Source organism: Pongo abelii, chromosome 3 (assembly GCF_028885655.2).
Source record: "Pongo abelii isolate AG06213 chromosome 3, NHGRI_mPonAbe1-v2.0_pri, whole genome shotgun sequence".
Lineage (NCBI taxonomy): Eukaryota > Metazoa > Chordata > Mammalia > Primates > Hominidae > Pongo > Pongo abelii.
The window spans coordinates 40,864,383-40,890,550 of record NC_071988.2 but is presented as its reverse complement, the minus strand read 5'-3'; the positions used below and the strand labels follow the sequence as shown (position 1 = coordinate 40,890,550).

Here is a 26,168-nt window from a genome sequence, read left to right as displayed (position 1 = left end):
ATTTGGTGTACATGTGCAGAAGAAAATTAGAAAAAAGACCTTGGATGTCATGCAAGAAAGGTTGTCCAAGGAAAACTGTGTTATCTTTAAAGTCCTATAAGCACAAGGAGCCCATGTTCAGGAGAATGAGAGATCTATGCCCTGGCTGCTCAACAGACAGATACAACCATTTCATTCATCAGGACAAGCAGCTTCTAAAGAGCTCCCAGAGATCCCTTCCTTCCGGCATTCAGACCCTTGTGAGACCTCCTCCCCTTGAGCGTGGGCTGGACCTAGAGACTTGCTTTGAATTAACAGAATAAGGCAGAACTGATAAAACATCACTTCAGAGATTAGGTTATAAAGGACTGCGACTTCCATCTCACTTGTTGTCTCCCTTCCTTTCTCTTCTTTCTTTCTCTGGCCCTTCCTGCTTGCTCACTCTGATGACGCAAGCTGCAACCCTGTAAGCTGTTCTATAGAAAGACCCACATGGCAAGTAACCAAGGATGGCTTTGGCCAACAGTCTGTGAGGAACTGAATCCTGCCAATATCCATGAGTGAGCTTAGAAGCGGAAGTTCTAAGCTCCCTACTCTGGCCTGGAAATGATACTGACCAACACCTTGAATGCAGCCTTGTGAGGGACACTGAACCAGAGACCCAGCTAAGCCTTGCTCACATTCCTGACCCATGAGAACTATGAGATAATAAATGTTGTTGTTTTAAGCCACTAAGTTCTGGGGTAATTTGTTATACAGCAATTAATAACTAAAACTCTCACCAAATAAGAAAACCAGAAGGGACATAATAATCACAAGATGAGTGAAGGGACAAAAAAATCTTATTAAGTCTTCCCAAATACCCACAAAAGATGTGCAAGGGGACTAACTTATTGGTCTGATCCAAGCGCATCAGTGAACAACCAAAAGCCAGCCTGCTCCAGTGGGCATCAGAACTCCCCTTCACCTGGTCCAACCTACAATGGAGAATGGCTCTTGCCATCTGACACACTTTTATCACTGTATTCACAATGTGGTCAAGCCTTTTGGTGTAGGTCATGAACCATCTGTTGCCCTGGTTTCCGAGCATGATGTACAAAGTGAGAGATAAATGTTACTTTTGAATGTTACTCGAATGTTACTTTCACTCAGGAAGAGCCTTAAATACGTTTCTGAGGTGTTTGGATTTTATTCCACATTCAGTAGGGAGCCATATAAAATTATGAGAAGATGAGGGACACGAGATGACCTGTACTTTTTTTACAAGCTAACTGTGAAGGCTGTTTCAACTATCAGCACACAAGCCATATCAACCTGGGAGGCAGTAAATAAACTTAGAATCTCCAAGTTCATATTCCACCTTTCAACTGAATGCAGGTGGAATGCACCAAAGACCTCGTGTGTTTTGTTGTTTTTCCCTGCGGCGTGTAGTCTTTCATGGCTAGACCTACTAAAATGCTAACCATCACTCCTATGTTGGCTTGGCTTTAGCATCAAACTTGAGAGCAGCAAATTGAGCATTCTCTCTGTGTGTGGTGTGGGAACGCAACCGAGGTTTCTCCTACTGTGCCAGGGATGAGAATAAAGGAAAGTGTGTCATTAAATTCCATTTTGGCTGAGAAACTTCACAATGTCTATTCATTTCCCTCAGTGAAATATGCCTTCTTCACACAGAACATCGCTTGGCTACCAGTTTTTACTTGTTCCCCTAAACAAGGGGAGGACAATCACTGGAGACTCCGGATCGTACCATGCTACTACTACAGAGAACGCAGAGTAGCAGGAAAAACACATGAGGGTTTTTATTCCAAGCCCTTCCTTCTCCCCTACCCATGAATGAGAATTCTGTCTTCCTGTCTCTGAGTCTTTGTTGTCCAGAATCAGAATCAGGGGCAAAAGGGGCTAGCTGGATTGATTTGCACTGGAAAGGGCTAACCATTAGTCATAGCAGGCAAAAGGGTAAGAAGCAAGGAAGGCAAGAACTAGCACAGTGTGAGGCTCAAAGATTTGAGGTCACTGGGCGTACAGAGAGGTTTGGGAGAGTTGGCAAGTATAAGGTAGGTGTGTGTGTGTGTGTGTGTGTGTGTGTGTGTATGAGAGAGAGAGAGAGAGACAGAGAAAGACTGTAGAAGAGAAAGAGAGAGAGGAGGGCATTTTAGGAAATTCTGCTGCATATTATGAATAAACTCACTCTGACATTTTTTTTAAGACTCCAGTAAAGAATTCTAATGCTTTCCTATGATCACTCGTTAGGTATGGCCACATGAAGCCTGATTTGATAGTGGCCATGGTAGAAACATTACATGTAGCAGTGCCTTTTTCAAAAAGGCCACTTCTTCAATTTGGTTGAATTAATAAATTTTAAATGAGTCTGTTTTCTAACAACTTAGGTCTCCTTAGAGGTTGATGTCTCCAAACAAATCTTCCGAAAGTGTTGAGATTCAATTCTACATCCTAGGGTCTAATGGAGAGATTATAACACAGTAGAAAAGGCACAGACACAGAGTTGGGCAAACCCAGGTTCAAGTACCAACTCTGCCTCTTATTAGTTGGAAAGCTGGCGACATTTCTTTGAACTTTAGAGTAAAGGTACAGCAATAACAACATCACAGGTGTGTTGTAAAGATGAGGAAGGATGATCTAGCACTGCACCTGGGGCAGGGTAGGAATGTGATACGTGATGGTTATCACTGTGGTAACTTTCACCTCTAACCTCCCTCTTCCCTGCCTTGCCTGCCTCCTGGCCAAAAAAAAAAGAAAAAAGACTTTTCTTTTTTCTTTTTTTTTTTTTTTAGACAGAGTTTCGTTCTTATAGCCCCGGCTGGAGTGCAATGGCACAATCTCGGCTCACTGCCTGGGTTCAAGCAATTCTCCTGCCTTAGCCTCCCAAGTAGCTGGGATTATGGGTGCACACCACCATGCCGGGCTAATTTTTGTATTTTTAGTAGAGACAGGGTTTCCCCATGTTGGCCAGGCTAATCTCGAACTCCTGACCTCAGGTGATCTGCATGCCTTGGCCTCCCAAAGTGCTGGGATTACAGGCATGAGCCACCATGACTGGCCAAAAAAACAACAATTTTAACTGGAGGAGAGACCAAGCCCAGAGAACAGAACTTTAACCAGTTTTTTCTAAGGTAATCTATAAGATAAACCACTGGAGGGAAGGTAAAGTTCTAGAAGAGAAGACATTGATCAGGATGAGCTGAGGCACACCAGAGCTAATTCTTAGGTAGGATTTGCAGGAAACCTTTTCTTGACAGTTAGACACCCAAAGCAGCGAGGACCCCAATTTATTGCATTGTTATCCTCCTAAAAAGATGAAGTCTGCATAAAGGCTTTTCACTCATACTACTCAGGTTAACAGCTTTGTATGTCTAGTTTTGTCCAAAACAATATTTTTAATCTTCTCGTAATGTGGAAATCACTACAGCTCTTTCATCACTTCCCCTACTCTGAGCTCACTCAGTGAAATGGCAATTGTTCTGATGTCAGTTTTCATAAAATAAAGCAGATAACTTTTGAAAGCTTCCTAAAGTCTAAAGAACTTATGGAAACTTACATTTTTATCCATGGCAGGAAGCTCTACCCATATTTGAAATCTTATCTTTGATTAGAGAAAAGTACATCCTTTTCCCCAAAATGCATTTCTGAGTGGGTTAGGGTTACTGAATGGTAGGATCATCCGACCAGTCACATTCCTGCTTCTGCTTCTGACCTTCAGCTAGCGTCAAATTTCCATCATTCATCAGGCTAAGAAGTGATACATGAAGTAAGGCCTTTCACAGAGCTCAGAAAGATAGTTTGTAGGTATTGGCCGACAGAAAGAAAAAAAAGAGATGAACTTAAGTGAGTTTTTGCCTTCCTCTCTTTTTCAAAAAAGGTAAAATAATCTGTCATTAAAATGTGTCCCATCTTCAACCGGGAAGAGTGGATATGTAATAACTAAGGAGAGGGGTGGCCAGGGCTCGGGATCCATCTCAACTTTTACTGTTTGTCTAATGTGGAGCAAATAACTTCCCTTTATGGACCCACATGTCCTCATCTGCAAAAGAAACAGATCTAAGATGTCCTTCTAAGATACATCTAAGATGTAAAATTGTCTTTTCCTCAGATCACTTTTATCCTTATAGACCCATGGAAAAATCAAACAGTATTTCATGACAACTCTAAGAAGGTTCAGCACTCAGGGGCAGAATCCACAAATATCACCTATTTCCAATTATACTTCACATGTGCGTATGTGCACACACGACGGCTGTCACAATTCAAATCTGTGCAAGAAAAGGCTTAATCCCCAAATTCCTATCATAAGCAAAGATTTCATACATTCATGGCTTTTGCACAAAACCTAAAGCTCCTGGGATGAAACAACATTTAGCATGATCTCTGATGACCACTAAATTGAGTTTCAAGATGAGGCTCAATTGTACGATACTGATGAGCTAGCAGACTGAAGTGCAACGTTTTAAAAAAAACCTTTGGTATGCCAAGACCTAAATTTTAGGACTTTCTCTCTGGCAGCAGCAAACAGTATCACTAACACCTAAAAGAGAATGCAAGCATCTGCAGGCAGTCACCACACGGCTTCATATGTCAGCAATCGTTACAGAAGAAATGCAGACCCGGATCCAGGGTCTTTGCATTCTTGCCAGGAAATGATTTTCAACTACTTTGTTTTAACACCTTCACCCCTGAATTCTTTGTAACCACAGCTTAACTCAGGGGCTAAAATACACCTATTCATGCCTTTGTAAATCTACATATGTTTATAATTTGAGATTGCTATGTGAAAACACACTTTTTTATTTATCTCCAAGTCAAGCAGCTGGGCCATCTTAATGGATTGGCTTCTCAACACTAGCCCATTAAGACACACGAGCATGGGTTCCAGGCATAGAAAACCCTCTGGCCACACTTCTCAGATCTCTGTGGCCCCTGCTACTATGGACTTCTTGATCGATAGATGGTCAGTGGCCTGTCAACCCTTGATAAAGTGAAAAAACCAACCTGATGTATCCAGAAGCACTTCAGGGATTTTTCTATCTGCCCTTTCCTGATTGTCATGAATATTTGGAAGAAGAAAATATTGTTTGAAAAATAGTCTCACACAAAGGCTGCATCTCTACTAACAAGATGATCTCTGCCATCTTCAAACCTATTAATATTTGAGGTTCCCTATGTCTCCCCTAAAAATAAGATAATTAATGTATTTTAATCCTCAACTTTTTATATTGAAAAATTTCAAACCTACCAAAAGGTTGCAAGAATAGTACCATGACCCCTGTACGCCCTTTATCTAGAGACAGTATTTTGCTACATTTCCACCCTTCCTCCCTTTCTTTCTCCCTCCCTTCCTTCCTTCCTTTCCTTCCTTCTTATCTCTATGTGTATATGAAATTATATATTATGTACCCAGACTTTTTTGCTAAACATATCAAGGATTGGTTGTATACATCATGACATTTCATCTCAAAATACTCCAGCATATATATTTGCCATCTAAGATCAACAGTATTCTCCTATATACACAAAGACAGCTATTGCATACAGGAAATCCAACACTAAGAGAATACTATTATCTAATACTCAATTTATATTCAAATTTCCCTAATTGTCTCAATAATGTCTATTATAGTCACGTTTTCCCAATTAAGGATCATGCACTGCATGAGGCTGTCATATTTCCTTAGTCATCTTTAATCTACAACAGTTTTCCAGCCTTTTGGGGATGGGGCAGTATTTTTTTTTTTTTTTTTTTTTTGAGACGGAGTCTTGCTCTGTCGCCCAGGCTGGAGTGCAGTGGCGCAATCTCGGCTCACTGCAAACTCCGTCTCCTGGGTTCACGCCATTCTCCTGCCTCAGCCTCCTGAGTAGCTGGGACTACAGGCGCCCACCACCACACCCAGCTAATTTTTTGTATTTTCAGTAGAGACGGGGTTTCACCGTGGTCGCGATCTCCTGACCTCGTGATCCGCCCGCCTTGGCCTCCCAAAGTGCTGGGATTACAGGCGTGAGCCACCATGCCTGGCCGAGGATGGGGCAGTATTTTTAATGACGCTGACAGTGGTAAAGAGGACAGGCCAGCTGTTTTGCAGTATGTCCCTTAATGTGGATTTGTCGTATTGTTTCCTGAGAACTGCTGTGATTTCTTAGTGCATCACCAGGACATCTAACATCATTTGGACCCATTATAGATATCAGTAAGTTTGATCATGGCCAACTACTTAAAGACATAGTGTCTTAACATGAATACGAAACCATTTGCAGGCCTTTAATTTCAAACTGTTAACCATAGTTATTCAAAATCTTACTTTCCAAAATATATTTCAAAACAGAGCTACTTTTATCTCTCTCGAGTATTAACTCATTTTCTCCTATACCAGGGGACATTCTCTGTATTCTATAATAAAAGATCATAATGGACCATAAATACTAAAGGTTTCACAAAGGAGGCTGTTTTGTGTTAGATCTTTAGTTTTATTTATCTTATTTTTTAACTTAAAAGATGTGTTAGTCTGTGTTAGATCTTGATAGAGAAATATAATTTTGTCAAGAAGAGCAGGAGGAAAGCATTCAATGAATAGCACATATCACAAGAAAAGGCATCATTCATGGGAGTGAAGAGTGTTTGCGGAACTGTGAGTCAACTATTATCGTCCAGGCAAGAGATGAGGATGGCCTGCTCTGGGGCAGTGGCCAAGGAAATGCAGACAAGTAGACAAATGGGAGAATTCTTTGATAGCTGAACTGGTGCAACTGCATGTCTATGATGCCTTCACTGACATTGGGAAATAGGTGCACGGGACTGGTGATTCAAGTCTCATGTGAATATGTTAAGTTTGAGGTGCCAGTAGGATACCCAGATGAAACTGTCCAATAGACAGAACATGAGGTCTGGAGTTCAGGAGAGAGTACTTGATGAGAAATGCTGCTTTGGGTCAATATCATGGAGAGCTGAAGTCATGGACACAGACAAGAACATGAGCATAGATAGGGAGGCACAGGCATGACATGAGAACCCTGGAAGTACATGAACATAACAGGGGGTTGCAGGATGGCGATCTGTTTCCCACCAGGGCCACAAGTGCTCTGGTTTTTGTGGAAATGTTGATCTGAAGGCAACTGGAGCAAAGGAAAAGAGTTTGACCAGATTTGTAGATTCAGGAGTCACTAGTGAATGCGTTAGTAGGTGACTTTACTTAAGAAAGTATTTTTTTGGACTAAAGATAATAAATTAGTAAAGAAAATATAACTGATATAGGGTGACGGTAAGTAGGGGAGGTGTTCATTGAAAAGGGGCAAAAAAAAAAGTGATAGCAAGGACAAAGTGAAAAGGAAATCCAAATGAAAAAAGAAAGTAGAGGAATACTAGTTAAGAACATAAATAGAAGGAAAGAAGATGAGGTCACCTTGCCTTCTTGTATCAAGTGACCCAAATGCTCTAAGACAGAGGCAATATGTGAGAAACAACATTTGATCCATGATAGGAAATCATATAAAGACAAATGCATGTGCCCCTAACAGTTAATTTTACTAAAATTATTTATGATTTCCATTTTAAATTGAGGTTTTGAAACCCTTTTCTCTTTAGCTGCTGGACTGGGAGCGACTTGTTTCTCCTCATCTGGATTTTCCTGGGGCCTTCCTTAGTTTTATGCTGCAAATTTTGCTTCTATAACATTAAACCCCAGAGCTCCAAGATCCAGAGTTGCCATAGGCTTAGGGACAAACAGATGTTCATCAGGATCATTAAGACCTTGGCTTTAACGTTTGGAAGAGGTGAATTTACTAAATGTTTTAAAATAATTGATATATGTATACATTGATATATAATACTCATATATTATTTATTCATATATTATTTACTCATATACTCATATATTTGAACTATTCAAATATATTCCTTCCAAATATATGTATCTATCTCGATATGAACTTACTTGGTTACATGATTCTGAAGAACAAAAATAGAAAGATTTTTAACGACTAATCACCAGCTCACTACCAACCAATATGGGGAATAAAATGCACCCACAGAAATAGCAGTTCTTAAAGAAAACATCTATTTCATTCAACTTGCTGAAACCATGTACCTTCCTACAAGGACCCCCCACAATTCTCAAACACAATTGGTTTTTTGTCACATCTAATTTCAATTAGTCATCGTGATATGGCTAAGAAGCTTTTTAACAACAATCAGTAAGGTCTACGTAGGATCCTGCTTAAATTCTTGACATTCTTCTCATTGCTTTCTGCAAAACCACATGCGCAGAAGGCGATCACAATGGAAACAATCAGTGAGTCATTACCGAGCTACATACTTCCTCGCTCTGTGTGTGTGTGTGTGTGTGCGCGTGCACGCACGCACACATATGCCAATTGCTTCCAAAACTAAGATTTGATTGTCTTCCTGATCTTCTACTCCTTTCCTTTTTCTACACAAAGGCAACATCGATGAAGCAATTTAAATTAGTAAAATTCTGCTTCTAACCACATACGAACATGTAAGTTTTAGATTTTATGTGGATAGGTTCAGAAGCACAAGGATTCTGCTTAAACAGTTCTCCAGATGACGTTAGACCACCTTAGTGCCCCAGTATGTCTTCAGAATAGTTGGTCTACAATTGTGGTATTTCAACCCAAGTAGATTATAATATTGAAAACAGCAATTTATTATAAAACTATTGTTTTCTCTTAAAATTCTCTTTCTCTCTACCTCCCCCACCCTCCATTCTAGAGGAATGCAGTGATGAACTGAAATGAGAAAATGTAATTAAAATCACATTCCTCCCCCCAAGGGTCAACCTAATTATCAGCCTCTCACCCCAAAACAAATTTAGCTCTTTGAGAATGAAGGTCCTTATCACTCATGGAAAAAAACACAAAGATTAACATGCCATTTAGGCATGACTGCAATCTTTCATTTTAAGTGACCTCTTCGTTTAATGGATTCAATGCGTTCTCATTCAAGTGGAATATATATTGCAGGAGAGAACTGTAATAAATGGTACTGTCATGACCCCTAGGTTAGAGCAAAGGAATATTGGAAAATAAATCTCAATTCCACATACTCACCAGTCCTGCAATGGGGGTAGGCAATCTATTGATCTTTTTAACAAGTCCTGGCTTTATAGCATTCAGCAACCTGTCATGAAAAAGGCAGAATGTCAAGTGAGACATAAAGCAAGATGGATCACACAAATCACCTTTATCCGGGGCTACAGCTAAATTGCTGGATAGGAAAAGCAGTGAATTTAAAGCATGTAGTAAATCTCAATAATCTATCAGCCTTCATGCATATAAGTGAAGAGCTTTGCCAATATCAAGTTGGTCCATGGCAGGTGAAGTTTTAGAATTTAGAAATGTTGAGAGAGGAGAAAATATAGAGACTGAGGAGGGCTTCAAGGAAAAGGACAAGGGGGAGAGTTGGACTGAGGTTGTGAGGGAATTATCTGGAACTGGAGCCAGGTATTACAACTCAGGTGAGGCTTGTTGCCAATTTTCCTGGCTAAGACATGGGTCTCTCCAGGGATGCACTAAATTCAAAGACCAGTATCTATCTTTACAAATGATTTGCCAAGACAAATTCTAAGTCAGACCCTACTTGCTCTTTGAGAAGAGTGGCTTTTACAATGTGGTTGAGCTTCAGTTTAAAAAGGGAAGAATATGTTTAATAAGAGGTTAGCCAATCATATTCTGAAGATTTTAAACAAGGCTAACCAAGAGTCCCCAGGTACAAAAGATATTTGAGCAAAAGATTTTCAGCTAAAGATTGAAATTATATAACAATGGTTACACAAGCAAGGGAATGCAAGAGAAACAACTATCATTGCCTGTTTTCAGGACATAAAAATCCAGAGTGAAGAGAAACAAGGAAAGCAACTTATAAAATTAAAATATGGTTAGCATCGGAGTAATTGGGTAAAGTGTAGTATTTGCAAAGTAGGTTATTCATAAATAAGTGATTGAAGGTAAGGGGCTGTAGAATGTAGAATGTTATTTCCACATTCGGGAATCAGGCAATTAGGTAACAGAATACTGCGCAAACAGAAACTTAGGGTAGGAGTGTATTATAATTGAGAGGTCAACAAACTACAGTCCACAAGCCAAATCTGGTCCAACACCTGTACTTATAAATAAAGTCTTACTGGAACAGGAATATAACCATCCTCATTCATTTACATATTGTCTATGGCTACTTTTGTGCTACAACTGCAGAGCTGAGTAGTTACAATGGAGACCTGATGGGCCACAAAGCATACAATCTTTACTATTTGATGCTTTATAGAAAAAGTTTGCTGACTTCTGTTAAAATTCATGCAATCCAAGGTTATAACAAATTATAAAGAACCTGTGCTTGCCAGATTTCTACAGATCAGTAACAAAAATTTTTCAAATGGTTTAATAGTCTTGAATTTAGACTATCTTTGACTTTGATACCACTATATATTCATATGTTGAGAAATGTCCCTACAGTGATTGTGATAGACAGGATATTCCATTTTTGCATGCAAGATTAATTGGCTGTTCTCGGTAATTTTCACTGCAATTCCAACATGCTGCCACCAAGAGGCGGTACTCAGAGTGCACAAGTGCTGTTTTGCCCATGGAGAGCCAAGCTGGCTGCTCTTTTCATGAATGCACTTATTTTTTAACCACAAATTTAACCTTTTAAAAATGCTTCTTTATAACTTATTTTGGAATTATTGGTTTTACCAGTTGGAAGGCAATTTATTAACTCTTCTCATTTTATAGTTCAGAAAATTGAGGCCTGGTGAAGTCTGAATTAAAGTCTGAGTGACTTCCCCAGAGCTGGTTAGTAGCACACTCAGGTCCAGAACCCAAATTTCTTAGATCAACGCATTCTCTCAGGTGGTGTAAATATCCCAAATCTTCTGGTTTAAAATACACAGATAGATATGATATCTCCAAAGCCACATTTTTAAATGTACAAAATTCTTTTTCTCACTACTTTTGCTTTTCTCAGATACATTACTTTTCTTACTAGTTTTTAATAGTGTCATTTTAAACTGAATTTTAAGATAATATTTTTGTACAGTTGTTGACAACTCAAAAGCATCAAAAGGATATACAGTAAAATATCTCACTGTCACCTTTGTACCACAGGACTCCAGCCTACTCTCTGAAGGCAACCTGAAAGACTTTCCAGAGAAGAATTTATAAAAAATATATAGAATTTAAAAATATGTATGTGTAGCATATAGTACACACTGTCCTACACCTTGTTTTTCACTGAACAATATATTTTGGAGGTTGAACAATTTACCTTGGAGACCCCTTATCCATACATATGGAGCTATGCCCTTTTCAATAGCTGTGGACCACTGATGACTACAGAGCTGGCAGATCAACCACTCTGTCTAATAATTTTAGATTTTTCTAATAAGATGAAATACCATTGCTACCAGACAGACAGAGATCTGAGCTTTGTTGTTAATTAGGCAAAGTAGAAAAAATAACAAAATGTCCTACCCAAAATGTATTATTTTAAAATTATCTTTTAAAGAGGTACACTTTTTGTCCTCTATATCTAAGAACTATATTAATATTTTTAGCAATCATGGCCCCAAAACTCCTCTTTTATATATATTGAGATTTTTAAGCTGTTTTTAATATTTCATGGTATTCATCCTTTGTAAAAATTACACTTATATGACAGAATCTTCCCTATCACATAAAGGGAAGATTGGAAAAAATCAATCTATCAATCAACTGACCTATAACACTAGGCCTTACTTAAAAGAAGCAGAAACTATGATCTCTCTCACAATGTTTTACCATAAATTAAAAAATAAAAAGCCATAATGTTCACTTTCAAGACTAAGACTACCGTATTTTTTTTTCAGGTAAACACGGCTCCAATCCTGTGTTCTGTTTATAATACACAACAATAAAAGATAACATTGAATTCACATTGTTGAAATGCCCAACACCTTAGCTTATCTTGTATTTTGTGTTAAATCAAGGACATTTTTTGTGTGAGAGATTTTTTGAGTAAGAGTCAAGGATATTCACTTGCAATTTTATTAAAAACCACTATGTCGTCCTATATAAGTTAAAATAAAAATATTTTCAGTAAATACTTATTGATGACATGCTTTGAAGTGATTATGCTGATGATATGTTATATTTATATAACTTCTGAGATGCATTATTTCCTAAAAGTCCTGCCCTGTAGAGATAGGTCATGTATGTGTCCCACCATTTTTGCAGAAGAAAAAATGAACCCCAAACAGATGTGAAGATTTCCCAGAGAGCACAGCTAATCTGAAGCACAGCTGGGACAGTTTTCACCTCTTAGGCCATTTTATAACATAGTTTGGTGCTTTAGAAAGTCCAACCTCAGTATGTGTCATCAAAGCATAATTCAAAACAAACACAAAAATCAAAAACCCAAACAAATACTACCTAAATACAATGGGATAATATCAACAGCAGGTGGAAATAAAAGGAAAATGGAAGAGAGTGTCTGTTGGTGAAGTGTAAGACACATAGGATCCAAGTTCCATCTACAGATGATCTGCAACCTCCTCACCAGAAATTCCAGAGGAAAGGAGGGTGTCATCCACTTGGAGGAATATCTCCACTCAGCAGAACCCTATGCCAACTTCCTGCCCGTGGTTCCCAAAACATACAGCTAAAGGTCTTAACAAGTAGTCTGCTCTCATGTCTGGTAGGAGATCATCTTCGTATTCATCAAAAGATGAATTTTCTGGAAAATTAGCATAATCCTACACAACAAAACTATTAGGCATTCGTACCATCCCATGTCTTCTCTGCTAAATATACCTACAACTACAAACAAAAATAAAGAAAATTTTAAAATGTCAAAAATGTAAGAGCCAATGAGAAGGAACTATTTTCAGATATTTACTGTTTATCCAATATTCTTGATCAAGTGCCTGCTATGTGCTGTCCACTATTCTAGGCACAGGAAGGGCAACAGTGAACAAGACAAGCAAAGTTCTTGTTCTTTGGAATTTGTAATCACGGTACAGTGAGGGGATGGGGCAGCGGGGGGAACAGAAAACAGGTAAATAAATAAGAAGAAAATTTCAGATAGCACACAAGTGCAATAATAGGCCACGCAGTAGTACTCTAACTGTGTGGTCTGAAGGCTGCTAGGGAGGTCACATTTGAGAAAAAAGTTGAATGATACAAAGGAATTAGCCAACGAGAGACTGGAGGACAAGAGTTCCAGGCAGATTGAACAGTCAGCAGAAACGCTTTGAGGTAGGAGTGGGCTTGGTATATTCAAGGAACAACCAGAAGGCCAATGCAGCTGAGCAGAGTGGGTAGAAGGAAGAGGTCTGGGACAAGATGGCCAAGGTGTAAGCAAAATCCAGGCCCCGGTAAGGCGTCTAGATTTTTTATCTTAAGTTCAATGTGAAGCATAAGAATATTCGTAAAACAGAGACTGAGATAATCTGATTTATATTTTTAAAACATCACTGTTTGCAAATAGGCAAAAAATAAAGTTACAACTACATGCATATAGAAAATTTCTGCTTATTAAAAATCAAAGGTATCAGAGAGCATAGATAAAACATCACCAATAACTTATAACACTCAGCTTGATGAAGAGGAAGAGGCAGTGAATTTGGAGTCAGTAGCCTAGGTTTTAAAGTTGAATCCTACATGTTAGCTATGAGTTACTGAAAGGTTTCTTAATCAGGGTCTCAGTTTTCCCTTTCATAAAATGGGGATTTAAAATTAGCTTTGCCTCCTATTCAGGATTAGGGTGAGAATCCAGTGGGGTGATGTCTGTTGCTAGCATTTGATAAATGGAAACTTGCAAATTCATTCATTTACTATACTGAGCATTTCCCTTTTTGCTAGGTAACTGCAAGCTATTTTAGTTTCGATGTTCCTATTAGCCAGTTGCTAAAAAACAAAATAAGTTTTGCTTGTTCTCTTTCTCTGGCCACCTTTAGATAAAAATCTCACATAAATGAATCAAGTCAACAAATGTCTATAGCTTGCCTAGCGTACACCAGGTGAGAAACAACTAGAAACAGGAAGAAAAGCTATGATCTTGGATAATCCTTAATTATGAAACAAGTTAATGGCACTGAGAGTAATCAAAAATAAATGTTAATTTTATGATACAAATGAAATGGTGTCTACTAAACTTTTACATTCTAAATCTGAAACACACTGCAACCCATTTCAAGTAAGCCTATGCCATATGTTCTTTCATGTACTTAACAAGCATTTATTGGGTATGCATGATGTCTGGTCTGAAGCTGGGTTCTGGGGATACGAAGAAAGGCAGGGAAGACCCCAGGTCTCCCCCTCGTGGGGTATGCTCACTAGTGGATTAAAAACCCACAGGAAGACCAGAATGGTGCACATACGTGTCTCACTGTCATACATCCTAATTCAAGGCCATCTTAATTTTTGAGAAGGTGAATTAAAGATATGCTTTGCACACATTCTATAGAACACAGTTCTTAAAAGATTAAGAAACAATTGTTCAAATGGAATGCTGCATACGTATGTTTACTGCAGCACTATTTACAATAGCAAAGACTTGGAACCAACCCAAATGACCATCAATGACAGACTGGATAAAGAAAATGTGGCACATATACACCATGGACTACTATGCAGCCGTAAAAAAAATGTGTCCATGTCCTTTGCAGGGACATGGATGAAGCTGGAAACCATCATTCTCACCAAACTAACCTAGGAAGAGAAAACCAAACACCGCATGTTCTCATTTATAAGTAGGAGTTGAACAATTTGAACACATGGACACAGGGAGGGGAACACCACACACCAGGGCCTATCAGGCGGTGGGGGGCAAGAAGAGGCAGAGCATTAGGACAAATACCTAATGTATGTGGGGCTTAAAACCTAGATGATGGGTTAATAGGTGCAGCAAACCACCATGGCACATGTATACCTATGTAACGAACCTGCACATTCTGCACATGTATTCCAGAACTTAAAGTAAATAAATAACAAAAAAGAAACAATTGTTGAGACACCCAGGAATGATGCTAATGTTCCAATTCAACCACAGACTGCATTTAGTAACTCTTTGCACCCCTAATATCCAGCATGTAGTAGTCTCTCAATCATGATTTAATGATTATGAAATACAAAGTGATGACTTTTTTTCCACCTGCAACTTAAAAAACAAACAAACAAACAAAAACCTCAAAACCCTACTCTGGAAGAGAGAGGTTCTGTTTCAGACAGACTCTTCCAACAGTCCATATAGTAGCTCTTCAAGGAGCACAGCACTAAGAATAGTGCTACAAAATGGTACCTTATGAGACCATCTAGACGTTAGGAATTATTGCAATGGGCAGCTTATATGTTATCAGACTGTAATGTGAACGTTAAACCTAAAATTCTTAAAGGATTGCAAATTTTAAAAGGATTGAGCTTACTCTATAAGTCACTCAGCTCAGAAATTCAATTCTAATAATTATCCTAGAGTTTCGGAAAGAACAGAAGAGCTATCTAAATCTTAAACACAAGGTTGGAAAGTTCATGCTTAATCTCATAGGAAATCACTTTATTCTTTGCAACAAGAGATTACATCATCATCTCATTAGCTTGGTTTGTACAGCTGCAATAGGCAACTATGATCACAAAATTACCCACTTTGTGTCCCTTTTAATTTGGCTCAATAGTGTTTTTCTATGTGGTTTCCTTGATCACTTTCTGGGTTTGACTATGTACCCTGGATGAAAGTATACGCACTTTCATTTAACATAACATGGCATCTGTTTTTGAACCTAAGCAGGAGATCACTTTAACCTTGACCATAAACCTGTTACAGATGTCATTTTAAAAGAGTTCTTTCTTGTCCAGGCAAAACCAGGAAAATTAACAAATCCTCTGAGATCAAGAAAAATTGACTAAAATATAGGGAAAAGTGAAATGTGAAACAGAGGAGTTTCAAATGAACAAGAGTGTTGGAACGCAAGCTGCCATCAATATCTACCAAATGCTTGTGGGGTGCTATGCACGGTTCAGAATGTGTGAAATATAGGTCACACTTAAGCCACTTGCCTGGAGCACACCTAAGAAGAGATCATAGGAGCTTTAGAAGGTTTTTGTAGATTTGGAATTCCAAGAAGTTGAGCCTGACCCTGTGTATTTCTGGGGCTCAGCAGTGCTGTTAGTATTCTAATACAGCACCTGTGGCAGAGACTGCTTACCATACTTATCTTCCTGCTGTCTTGGGCACACACTGGACTTTATTGCCCAGCCTCCTTTGCAATTTGCTGTGGCTATATAATAGAGTGCTGGCCAATGGAGCACAGGCAGAAGTAATTCTATCACATGCAGGCCTGGCCCTAAAAACCCTCTCAAACAATTCTCCATTCTCTCTCCTCCATATTTACTAGTTAGATGTTGACACCCAGAAGTCCTCGGAAGTTGTATGTTGAAGATGGAGTCTCTATTAGCTGGTGTCCCTAAATAACTGCCTAAAATAGAGTTGTCTCCATCCTTCCCTGTTGCCAACATTAGGCCATACAAGAGTGGAAATACATTTCCACAGTGTTACACCACTGAGATTTAGGGGTTTATTACTTACAGCATCTAGCACTATCTTGACTGTTATATCTCTGCAGTAGGCCTTTTTCCAATACCCAGGCAAACTGTACCCAAGAAAATCCTGTTCCAGAATGTGAAGTTTAACACTTGGGCACACACTTTTCTCCAGATCTTGCTGGGATGGCAGCAGAAGGAAGAAGAACTATCATTTGGGATACTGTAAACAAATGGACCCATTTTTATTTTCCCACATTTTCTAGGGGGAAAAATAAAACCTCTTCTTGCCTATCACATCCCTCTTAATGCTAAAATACTAACACTAATAAAATCATCTATACTGTAAGCATGGGAAGGAACAGAAAGCAATTATTTGAATATGTTCAGAGTGCTTTGATCCATTTCCAATCTCTTTTACAGTCTGTCCTTTGCATAACTATTCCTGCTGTCTGGAAATTATGGACTTTGGAAACTAGAAAAGGCATAAAAATCAAATCAAATAATCTAGATAAGGAGTAAAGGAACTGTCCCCGGGAGGTGAAGGCACATGTCTGAGGTCAGAGCTCCGAAGCGGTAGATTTGGGATTATAAACTCGGGTTTCTAAATCTGAAGAGAGTGCTTTTCTATGATGCTTCACTTTTTGCATTTCTACAGATAATCTCCAGCCACCAGTCTCTGCCATCCTAATCCACAGGCCCACTGCACCCAAACTGACCACTGCTAAAACCTGGCTCTGGCCGGGATCCTTCCCTCTTCCAAAGACTTCCAGGCTCCCAAGTGCCGCAGGATGCCCTCCAAATGCCTTCACCTGGTAATCAAGCCCAATCACCCCCAAACTGCCTTTCCCACTCAAGACTCTCCCTGTTTTTATAAGCTACAAGCTTAGGATGACACATATGATCAATGAACCATGAAAGCTACCAACACACGAAAAGAACTTAGTGTAACTACATAAAATGGAGACTAAAGTTACTCTGACACAGGCAGTGATACATGCAATCATCATTGTGCTATGTAGTAATTATGTTTAAATGATTGTAATTAGTATTTCCTTTGCACAGCTAAAACCCAGTTATTGCTGGGTTTGCTATCAAGAGGGTGGAGAGAAAACTCAGAGGGTGAAATTGCTGTGATGCAGCTCTGAAGATTTCTGTGTCCAGTCTTGGGGTGGAATACACAGCCAGCTCCCAACTCTTCTTTAGCAAGAAGTTCTCAGAACAAAGAGTTCCAGGATTGGGATCCATAAAATTCCAAGAGCAGCAGTAAGCTCCGGAGACAGAAGGACCTGGGTTCAAATCCTAGCCCTGTAACTCACTAGACAAGTTATTTACGCATTTGATATCCACAAGCCTCAGTTTCCTCCTCTTTCAAATGGAGACAAAAATAACTGCTAGTCATAGCTTAAGGATGTGGAATAAGTAAAACAATGCATGTAATGCACTTGGCACAGGCCTGGTGTACAATATACACTTCATCAATGGCCAGCATTATTATCGTCTTCTCCAAGCAGATTTCAATGCAGCCCTCGCACTGGTGAAAATTGGCTGTGTTGATCACTGGCTCACTTCTCCTCCTGAGAATCCTGCCTGTGGCTAAAGCTAGGTTAGAAGCAATGAAAGAACAGCAGTGAGGGAACGAGACAATGCCAATCCTTCTGAAGGACACCATGGGTGTAGTCTCTGGACAGGCGGAAGGCAATAGAAAAGCTGGGGACGGGGAGGAAGGAAGGGAGGATGCCGACAAAGGAAAGGCAGAAAGAAGCTCCAAAGACAGACCCGGCTGCGTGATCACTGCAGCCACAGCTGGCTCCGGCCCTGCTTTCTGCCAAAATTGGGCTTTAACTCTTTTCAAGGCTCCCGTCTCCCCAGCCTCACTTGCCGTCCTGAGGATGATGAGGACAAGCCAATAGCTACAGAGAAAGGGGAGTCTGCTCCTAATGTGGCCATGAGAATTCTGAATCTACTTCCTATTCACTCCACATCTTGTCATCAAAAGTTTACCCCACACCAGCTAAGCCCAGACACACTCAAGAGGCTGGGTTCAACAGTGGGGCTGACACAATCTCAAATGTGGTTTGGGTTACATAAGACTTTGTGAAGAGAATTGCTTCTATAGGGAAATAACTTCCAAGTTCTAAACAAGTAACTTGGAAGAGAACTTCTGAGACGTAGATGTGCATAGTAAGGATGTAAACTAAGGACAGGCATAGCAAGATAGGTGCAGTAAGCATTTCTGCTGCTCCTTGGGAGGCGTGGTGTTTTATTCGCCTATTTGTATTTGGGGCACAGCAGAAAGCAATCAAGTCTCCGTTGCCACCAGAGGTAATTGCCTAAAAAGCAAACCCATTGCTCTTCTGTACAGAGACTGTGCTGGCTGCCTATTGCTCACTGGATGCTGTTTAAAGTCCTTACCATGCTATTCAAGATTGTTCACAAACCGACTTGATACCTACCTCTCACCTCTAGTCTGCGCCACCTTGCACTTGTCCTAGCCTTTGTCCCTGAGCATACAAAGTCTCCATATAGCTAGGCACTTTCACATACTTACTGCTTCCTCCCCTGAACTGCCTTTCCCACAGGCCTCCTCTCACTCCTTTGTGGCCTAGCAAACTCCTATTCATCCTTCAACACCCAGTTTAAATGTTACCTCCTCACCGAACCATTTAAGTAGAGACTGTACCTTCCACCTCTGGGTCCCAACACTCTTTGGCTTCCCTATTTATCACACATCACAGAAACTATCTGGCTTCTTCATCAGGCAAAGGGTTAGTCCTCTCTCTGACTCCAGCTCTAGTATAAGGGCCAGTCCTTGTTAGGGCCTCGATTTTTGTTTGTTGAGTGAATTGTTAATGAAATGAGCAACATTATAAAGTACTGGGAAGGACTCAAAACATCAGTTTTGGAACTATCACGGACTTTAGACCTGCTAACGATTTACAACTTTTGTTGTCGTTAATAATTTTTTTTTTTTTTTTTTTTTTAGACGGAGTCTTTCTCTATTACCCAGGCTGGAATGCAGTGGCACGATCTCGGCTCACTGGAACCTCCACCTCCCAAGTACAAGCGATTCTTCTGCCTCAGCCTCCCAAGTAGCTGGGATTACAGGCATGCACCACCACACCCAGCTACTTTTCATATTTTTTAGTAGAAATGGGGTTTTGCCACGTTGGCCAGGCTGGTCTTGAACTCCTGACTTCAGGTGATCCGCCTGCCTTGGCCTCCCAAAGTGCTGGGATTACAGGCATAAGCCACCACACCTGGCCCATTAATCATATATGAATCATTCTCTCAGGACCAAGACTAAAGTTGGATTCAAGCAACCATACCAGAGAAAGGATCATCGGACAGGCTTTTAGTTCCTTCCCGCCAGTTATTACTGCATGAAGTTCCTGTTGGTTTGTGAAAGAGGGGATGGGAATGAGTGGAGTCCCCCTGTTCCTCTCTAAAGAAGAGTTAGGAGCTGGTTGGCTCCAAAGGAAGCAGTAAAATCTCTGGGTCCTTCTTTTTTGATGTACCACGGGACACACAAATGGGGCAAGGAGAAAACAATATGGCCATCTCCCCTTGGGCAACACACATTATTCTCCTTTACTGGGCGTGCAGCAGAAATACAAAATGCAGCTTTATTCAGAGGACTGGGGAATACGTTCTTGAGGCCAGAGGCTCCGGCAGGAAAACCATCAAACAGCAAGCAAAGCCTTTTCATCTGCGGCAGAAGAAGAGTTTTAAGTGATGCAAAAGCCACGTAGTATTTAAGTAATAACATCTTCTCATTCCTCCATTCCACGGCCTTTCTCTGTCTGATGTTACTATTTCTGATCTTAATGAATGTGCCTTTTTTAGTTTTATTTTTGTAATTTTCTTTATATCTCTTTTGCAGTAGACAGTATAAATATCATCAATCTATGAAACATTCTCTTCAACGATGTTCTAAAATATGAGCAGCACTTTACAATATGATCCTAGCACATCAGAAATGAACTAAATGATATTTGGAATGAGACTTCTAGATGACTTTTTAAACATCTTGAAGCCAAAAATTTAAATCCCATTGTGTGTGTGTGTGTGTGTGTGTGTGGTGTGTGTGTTTTAATGACTTGAGATACAATTCACATACAGTTTACCCATTGAAAATGTAGAATTCAATATTTTTGTACATTCACAGGATTATGCAACCATCACTACAAACTAATTTTAGTTTCCCTTCCACTAGAAGAAGCCCCAAATCCAGTTAGTTTTCACTTCCTCTCTTACTCACCCACAACCCCCAGCCCAAAACAACCACTAACCTGCCTTCTGTCTCTATAGATTTGCCTATTCTGGACATTTATATAAATGAAATTATATAATGTGTAGTCTTTTATGACTGGTTTCTTTCACTTAACATGTTTTTAAGGTTCATCCAAGGTTCATCCATGTTGTAGCATGCATCAATGCTTTATTCCTTTTTATGGCCAAATAATATTGCATTGCAAGGATATACCACATTTGATCTATCCATTCATCACTCTGTGGACATTTGGGTGTTTCCACTTTTTGGCTATTATGAATAATGCTGCTATGAACATTTGAGTACAAGATTTTGTGTGGATGTGTGTTTTCATTTCTCTTGGGTATGTACTTAGGAGTATAACAGCTGGGTCATATGGTAACTTAATGTTTAACCTTTTGAGGAACTGCCAAACTGTTTTCCAAAATGGCTGCGTCATTTTGCAACCCTGCAAGTAATGCATGAAAGTTCTAATTTCTCCACATCATGCCACATTTCTTACTGTCTTCCTTTTTTATTATAGCCATCCTAGTAGGTGTGATTGTGGATTTGATTTGCATTTCTCTCAAGACTAACAATGTTGAACATCTTTTTTATGTACTTACTAGTCATTTTTGTAGCTTCTTTGGAGAAATGTCTATTCAGATATTTTGTCCATTTTTAAATTGGGTTATCTTTTTATTACTGAGTTATAAGAGCTCTTTACATATTTTGTATACAAGCCTCTTATCAGATATACGATTTGCAAATATTTTTCCCATTCTGTGGGTTGAAAGATGATATCATTTGCAGGACAAAAGTTTTTAATTTTGATATAGTCCAGTTTATTTATTTTTTCTTGTCACTTGTATTTTTGATGTTATATATAAAAAATGATTGCCTAATCCAAGGTCACAAAGATTTACCGCCATGTTTTATTCTAAGAGTTTTGTAGGTTTAGCTCTTACATTTATGTCTATGATCCATGATCCATTCTGAGTTAAAACTGTAGCATTTTACTACACATTTACTGGTTAGTTATAAACATATCAATAATTTCAAAACTATTAATTTTAAAATAATCTTTCTTCTTCCCATCCTCCCTTCAAAAGCTTACTACATGCCTGCCATGTGCAAGCACCATTAGGCATACAAAGACGGGTGAGTTGCTGTCAGTACTTCAAGGAATTTATCATCTAATAGAAAGTTAAAATATCCAACTTCGTGAGTAGTGCCATGTGTGAGACAAATGACTTGCTCTAGGCACAGCCAAAATTTCTCCTTCAAACGAGAAATGAGGGAGACAGCAGTTGAAATCAGGGTTGTCATCTCCACTTCGGGATGTATGGCTGTCACAGCCATGGGTGCTCAGAGGACTGAATTCAGGTTGCAGCACTGGGGATGTTGTGGTGGAGGGAAAGGTGCCCATTGAGTGTGTTTGGGATTTAAGAAGATGGAAATGGACAGGGAATACAGCACCGCAGGTAGCTAGAAGCAAATGCAAGAAAAATACAAAGCAGGGAAGAACAAAGAGAATCGTAGGAATAATATATCAACCTCTGTGACCAGTGCAAATGGACAGGGCTGACGAGTTGAATAGAATCATTGCACCCAGAGAGAGGGACACCACATTCCAGGCAAAGGAACTTGAATCACATCCCGTCTTCTGGGAAGAGGCCACCAGTCACGATGAAGCCATGTTTGGGAATGTTAGCCTCCCAGAAGAGTCTACAGTGGCTTAAGGAAGGGCAAGCACTACAGCTAATCACTCAGACATACAGTCTTCACTTTTTCTTTTTATTCACTCTTTCTTCCTCTTGATACCAAGAAGGAAGTCTATTTCTTCATAGTTAACTTTTTAAAGAAATCATTTGGTCAGGTGTGGTGGCTCACACCTGTAATCCCAGCACTTTGGGAGGCCAAGGTGGGCAGATCACCTGAGGGCAGAAGTTCGAGACCAGCCTGCCCAACATGGCGAAACCCCGTCTCTACTAAATATACAAAAATTAGCCAGGCATGGTGGTAGACGCCTGTAATCCCAGCTACTCAGGAGGCTGAGGCAGCAGAATCGCTTGGACCCGGGAGGCAGAGGTTGCAGCAAGCCGAGATCGTGCCAGTGCACTCCAGCCTAGGCAGCAAGAATGAAACTCCATCTCAAAAAAAAAAAAAAAAAAATCATTTATAAACTGGGTCCTTAGTAGGCTATTTAAGAAAAAGTCCACTCCTTCGAGTAACCAAACAGAACATTCAGAACAGGTGAGGCAGAGATTTTGCACACTTCATCATGGGAAGCCAGCCCACCAAGCCTGACAGCCCATTAGAGACAATCAAAAAATGGATTATTAAGGAAATACAATTAGAGCTACTAAATCCTCTTAAATCTAAGCAAAGCCTAATCCAGCATGTAACCCCACAGGCAGGCAATAGGCTAGGCCAGTTTCTCGTCTACCACACGAGAAGCCCAATTTAAACCAGTTGTTATATTTTCTTAAATTAATTGATCATTCTAAAAAATCTGTCAAAAATTTGTTCAGGAGGAGAAAGATTAGCCTGAGATTCAAGTCAGGAGAACTTTAATATTTATTAAGGAGCAGATTAATAGGATGAGGGAATCGCCACATGTTGAGGGAAGTGGTTCCAAGTGACAATTCTGCTAAAATAAGTTTCAAACACATTTCTAGGAAGCTTCAAAACAAACTCTGTAAATGCCCTACTGGGTCTGGGTCATATAAGACTATGTATTAGGCGAAAGGAAGTGACAAGGATCGTATAATTTTTAATGAACAGAATATTTACAAAGATGGATGAGCTTGAGAATATTCCAAAGGCAAGATGCTCAAGTGCACACAAGAGCTCCCAGAGTAGACTTTGTAATTGATGTCCAACAGTTTGAATAGAGACAGTACCCCTACTGTGCTAAAAGTCCCTCTTTTGAGTAGGAGCCAAGGGCTATTTATTTGGTGAGGATTCAAAAAAAGAGGCAACACTGGGGGCTCATTCTGCTCACCATGAGTCCTGCAAATTCACCTTCCATGTTCTCCATCTGTTTTCATCTTTCTAACAGAAGCCTGTTGGGGATACTCAATTCTTGCCTAAGCCCCCACCTAAGCCAGGCCAATCTTCAAACAAAAAGCAGCTTTTTCACTGGAGATCTTTTTCAGAAAAGGAGTGAGTTGAAATGTCCTCACTTGAACTTAAAGGCTTAATGAGTCTTGGTGCCAAAAAGCTGGAGACAGGCCAAGTCAGCGTGGCCAATTGTGATTTGGCAGAAGGACAAGGGAGAACCCTACATAGAAAGCCTATCAAATTCTTCCCAGTCTGCTAAGGCCAAAATCAGTAACGGAAAAAGGACCCAAGTTTGCTGAGATTGGAGCGAGCATCTGGGTTAGAGAGAGAGCTCTAGACAAAGAGTGCAAAGACACATTGTGCCCTACCACCTCGGGTCTCCATCTAATCATCTACAGAAGAGGGGTTGGAAGATCTATGTTCACTGGGGTTGCTCTGAGGCCTAAATAAGGGATTGGTTTGTGAATACTGAACAAAGCAATGGTGACCAGTAGGGACCAGTCTAAAGTCATCAATAACTGGGGCGTCCATATATCCCAGTTAGCTGAGGTGAGTCCCAGATTCCACTTGTTCCAGCATTTCATCTGGTTAATACCCTCTTTCGCTCTGAACAGTGTCTCAGTTTGAATGACAGGTTGAATGGTTGCTCTACTAATCAGCCATTGGGTCATACTAATCTCATCTCTTTATCAATGTTTCAGAAAAAGATTGCATGTGTACTTTATATTACACAAGCTCTCTAACAATAGCTGTTGGAATGATACACAAACATGAGCTAGACCTAAAACAGTTAGGTGGAATCATGATCAATTGACTGGCAGTTCCCAGAGATATGTATTAATTGTTAAAAGTCTCCAGTACTTCCTTCTGCAAGCAAGGCAGGCCTTTTCTGAGGTTTTGCTCAAACTGATATCTACTGGGGACATACAATACAGGTCACCTCCACCTTCTTAAAAGTCTTCTTAGCCCTCTTGGTTTCCATGACCTCACAGTTTCCTGGGTTTCCTCTCATCTCTCTGATAGCTCTTTTGTGAGCTTCTCTTTCTCCCACCCATGACCCAGGATAGAGACTTCCTCAAACTGAGGGCTCATTCTGCAGCTCTTTCCTAATGTGGCCTCAGAGAGGCTTCCATATCTCATAGTTTAACCCTGATGTCTGACAATGGCTCACAAATCCAACTTGAGCAAGTTGAATGCATCGTCTCACCTCTAAGAGCCAGGCCCTCATCCCCAACAGCCCACAGGACTCTGATCCTGGGTGGCTTGTCCATATCCCAAACTCAACCTGCCCAAACTAAAACCATGACCTCTCCAACAAACAGAGGAGCCTTTCTGGCTTGTGTCAGGACCCCACTCAACTGAAACAGCAAAATTATTTTTGTCTTTTCTTTCATTCATCACTATACTCTACCAGGTGCTGTTGATTTCTTCAAAATCCTCTTCATTTCCATTGCTCTTGGGACTCAAACCACCAAATCCTTATCTGGCTTGCAAGGCCCTGCACAATCTCACCCCCCTACTTCTCTCCATCCACACTGATCTCATACCATTGCCCCCACTGGTTTTCTACCTTTTGGCCAAACAAGTCTACCTGCAATTCCTCCAAGACACAGAGCTTGTTCCAGTCGTAGAGTTTTCAATTATGTTATTCTTTCAGCCCTAGAGTATGTTTCTTCCCAACTTTCATTTCCCTTTCCTCTTTCCTGGTAGAAGAGAATAATTTCTCCTCTTCATTCAGGTCTCCACCTAAATGTGCTTCTTGAAGGGAATCTGAGATTTATATCCCACACAGTCAGGATTTAGATTTCAAATCAGCTGCCCGCCCCCCTCCCACCACCACCACCATTACATGATTTGATTGCATAATGCATTCATCTTTACAGTAACTTACCACACTCATAAGTGGGTTCTTATAAAGGTCAGTTGGATAAAGGAAGAGATGTCCTTGCCCTTTCAGGCACCTATCCTCTATATGTGCCAAACACAGCCTACTCATTCCTGACTCCAAACCTTCCCTCCTGCCTTTGTCCCTGTGTAGGATGCTGTGACACTGTGAATTATATTAAGAAATTCATATTTTGGTCTTCATCCCCAGCTCCTGGAACAGAGTCCCTAAAATCCTTGTAATTTCCTGAACAATAGGAATGCTAGGTGCATATTTTTACTCTGATATTTAGTCTCTGACCCCAGTTGCTGACGCAGAACTCCTAATCCCTTGGAATTTCCTGGGTGATAGAAGTGTCTTTTGCTCTAATGAGGTGACTCGTGGTAGGATCCTAAATGGAGGCTGGTTACCAGAAAGACCGAGCTACGATTAGAAGCTTGGAACTTCTAGCCC

At 40.1% G+C, this 26,168-nt stretch overlaps 1 protein-coding gene across 10 annotated transcripts in view; it reads right to left on the bottom strand.

The window, feature by feature from the left end:
* LIMCH1 (LIM and calponin homology domains 1) overlaps positions 1–26,168 on the bottom strand; it is a 339,850-nt gene that overhangs the window by 164,882 nt on the left and 148,800 nt on the right. For all 10 annotated transcript variants that reach the window (XM_054553854.2, XM_054553846.2, XM_054553849.2 and 7 more), the window contains exon 3: positions 9,055–9,124. In XM_054553854.2, the coding sequence (XP_054409829.2) occupies positions 9,055–9,124 (70 nt within the window). The remainder of the gene's footprint in view (positions 1–9,054; positions 9,125–26,168) is intronic.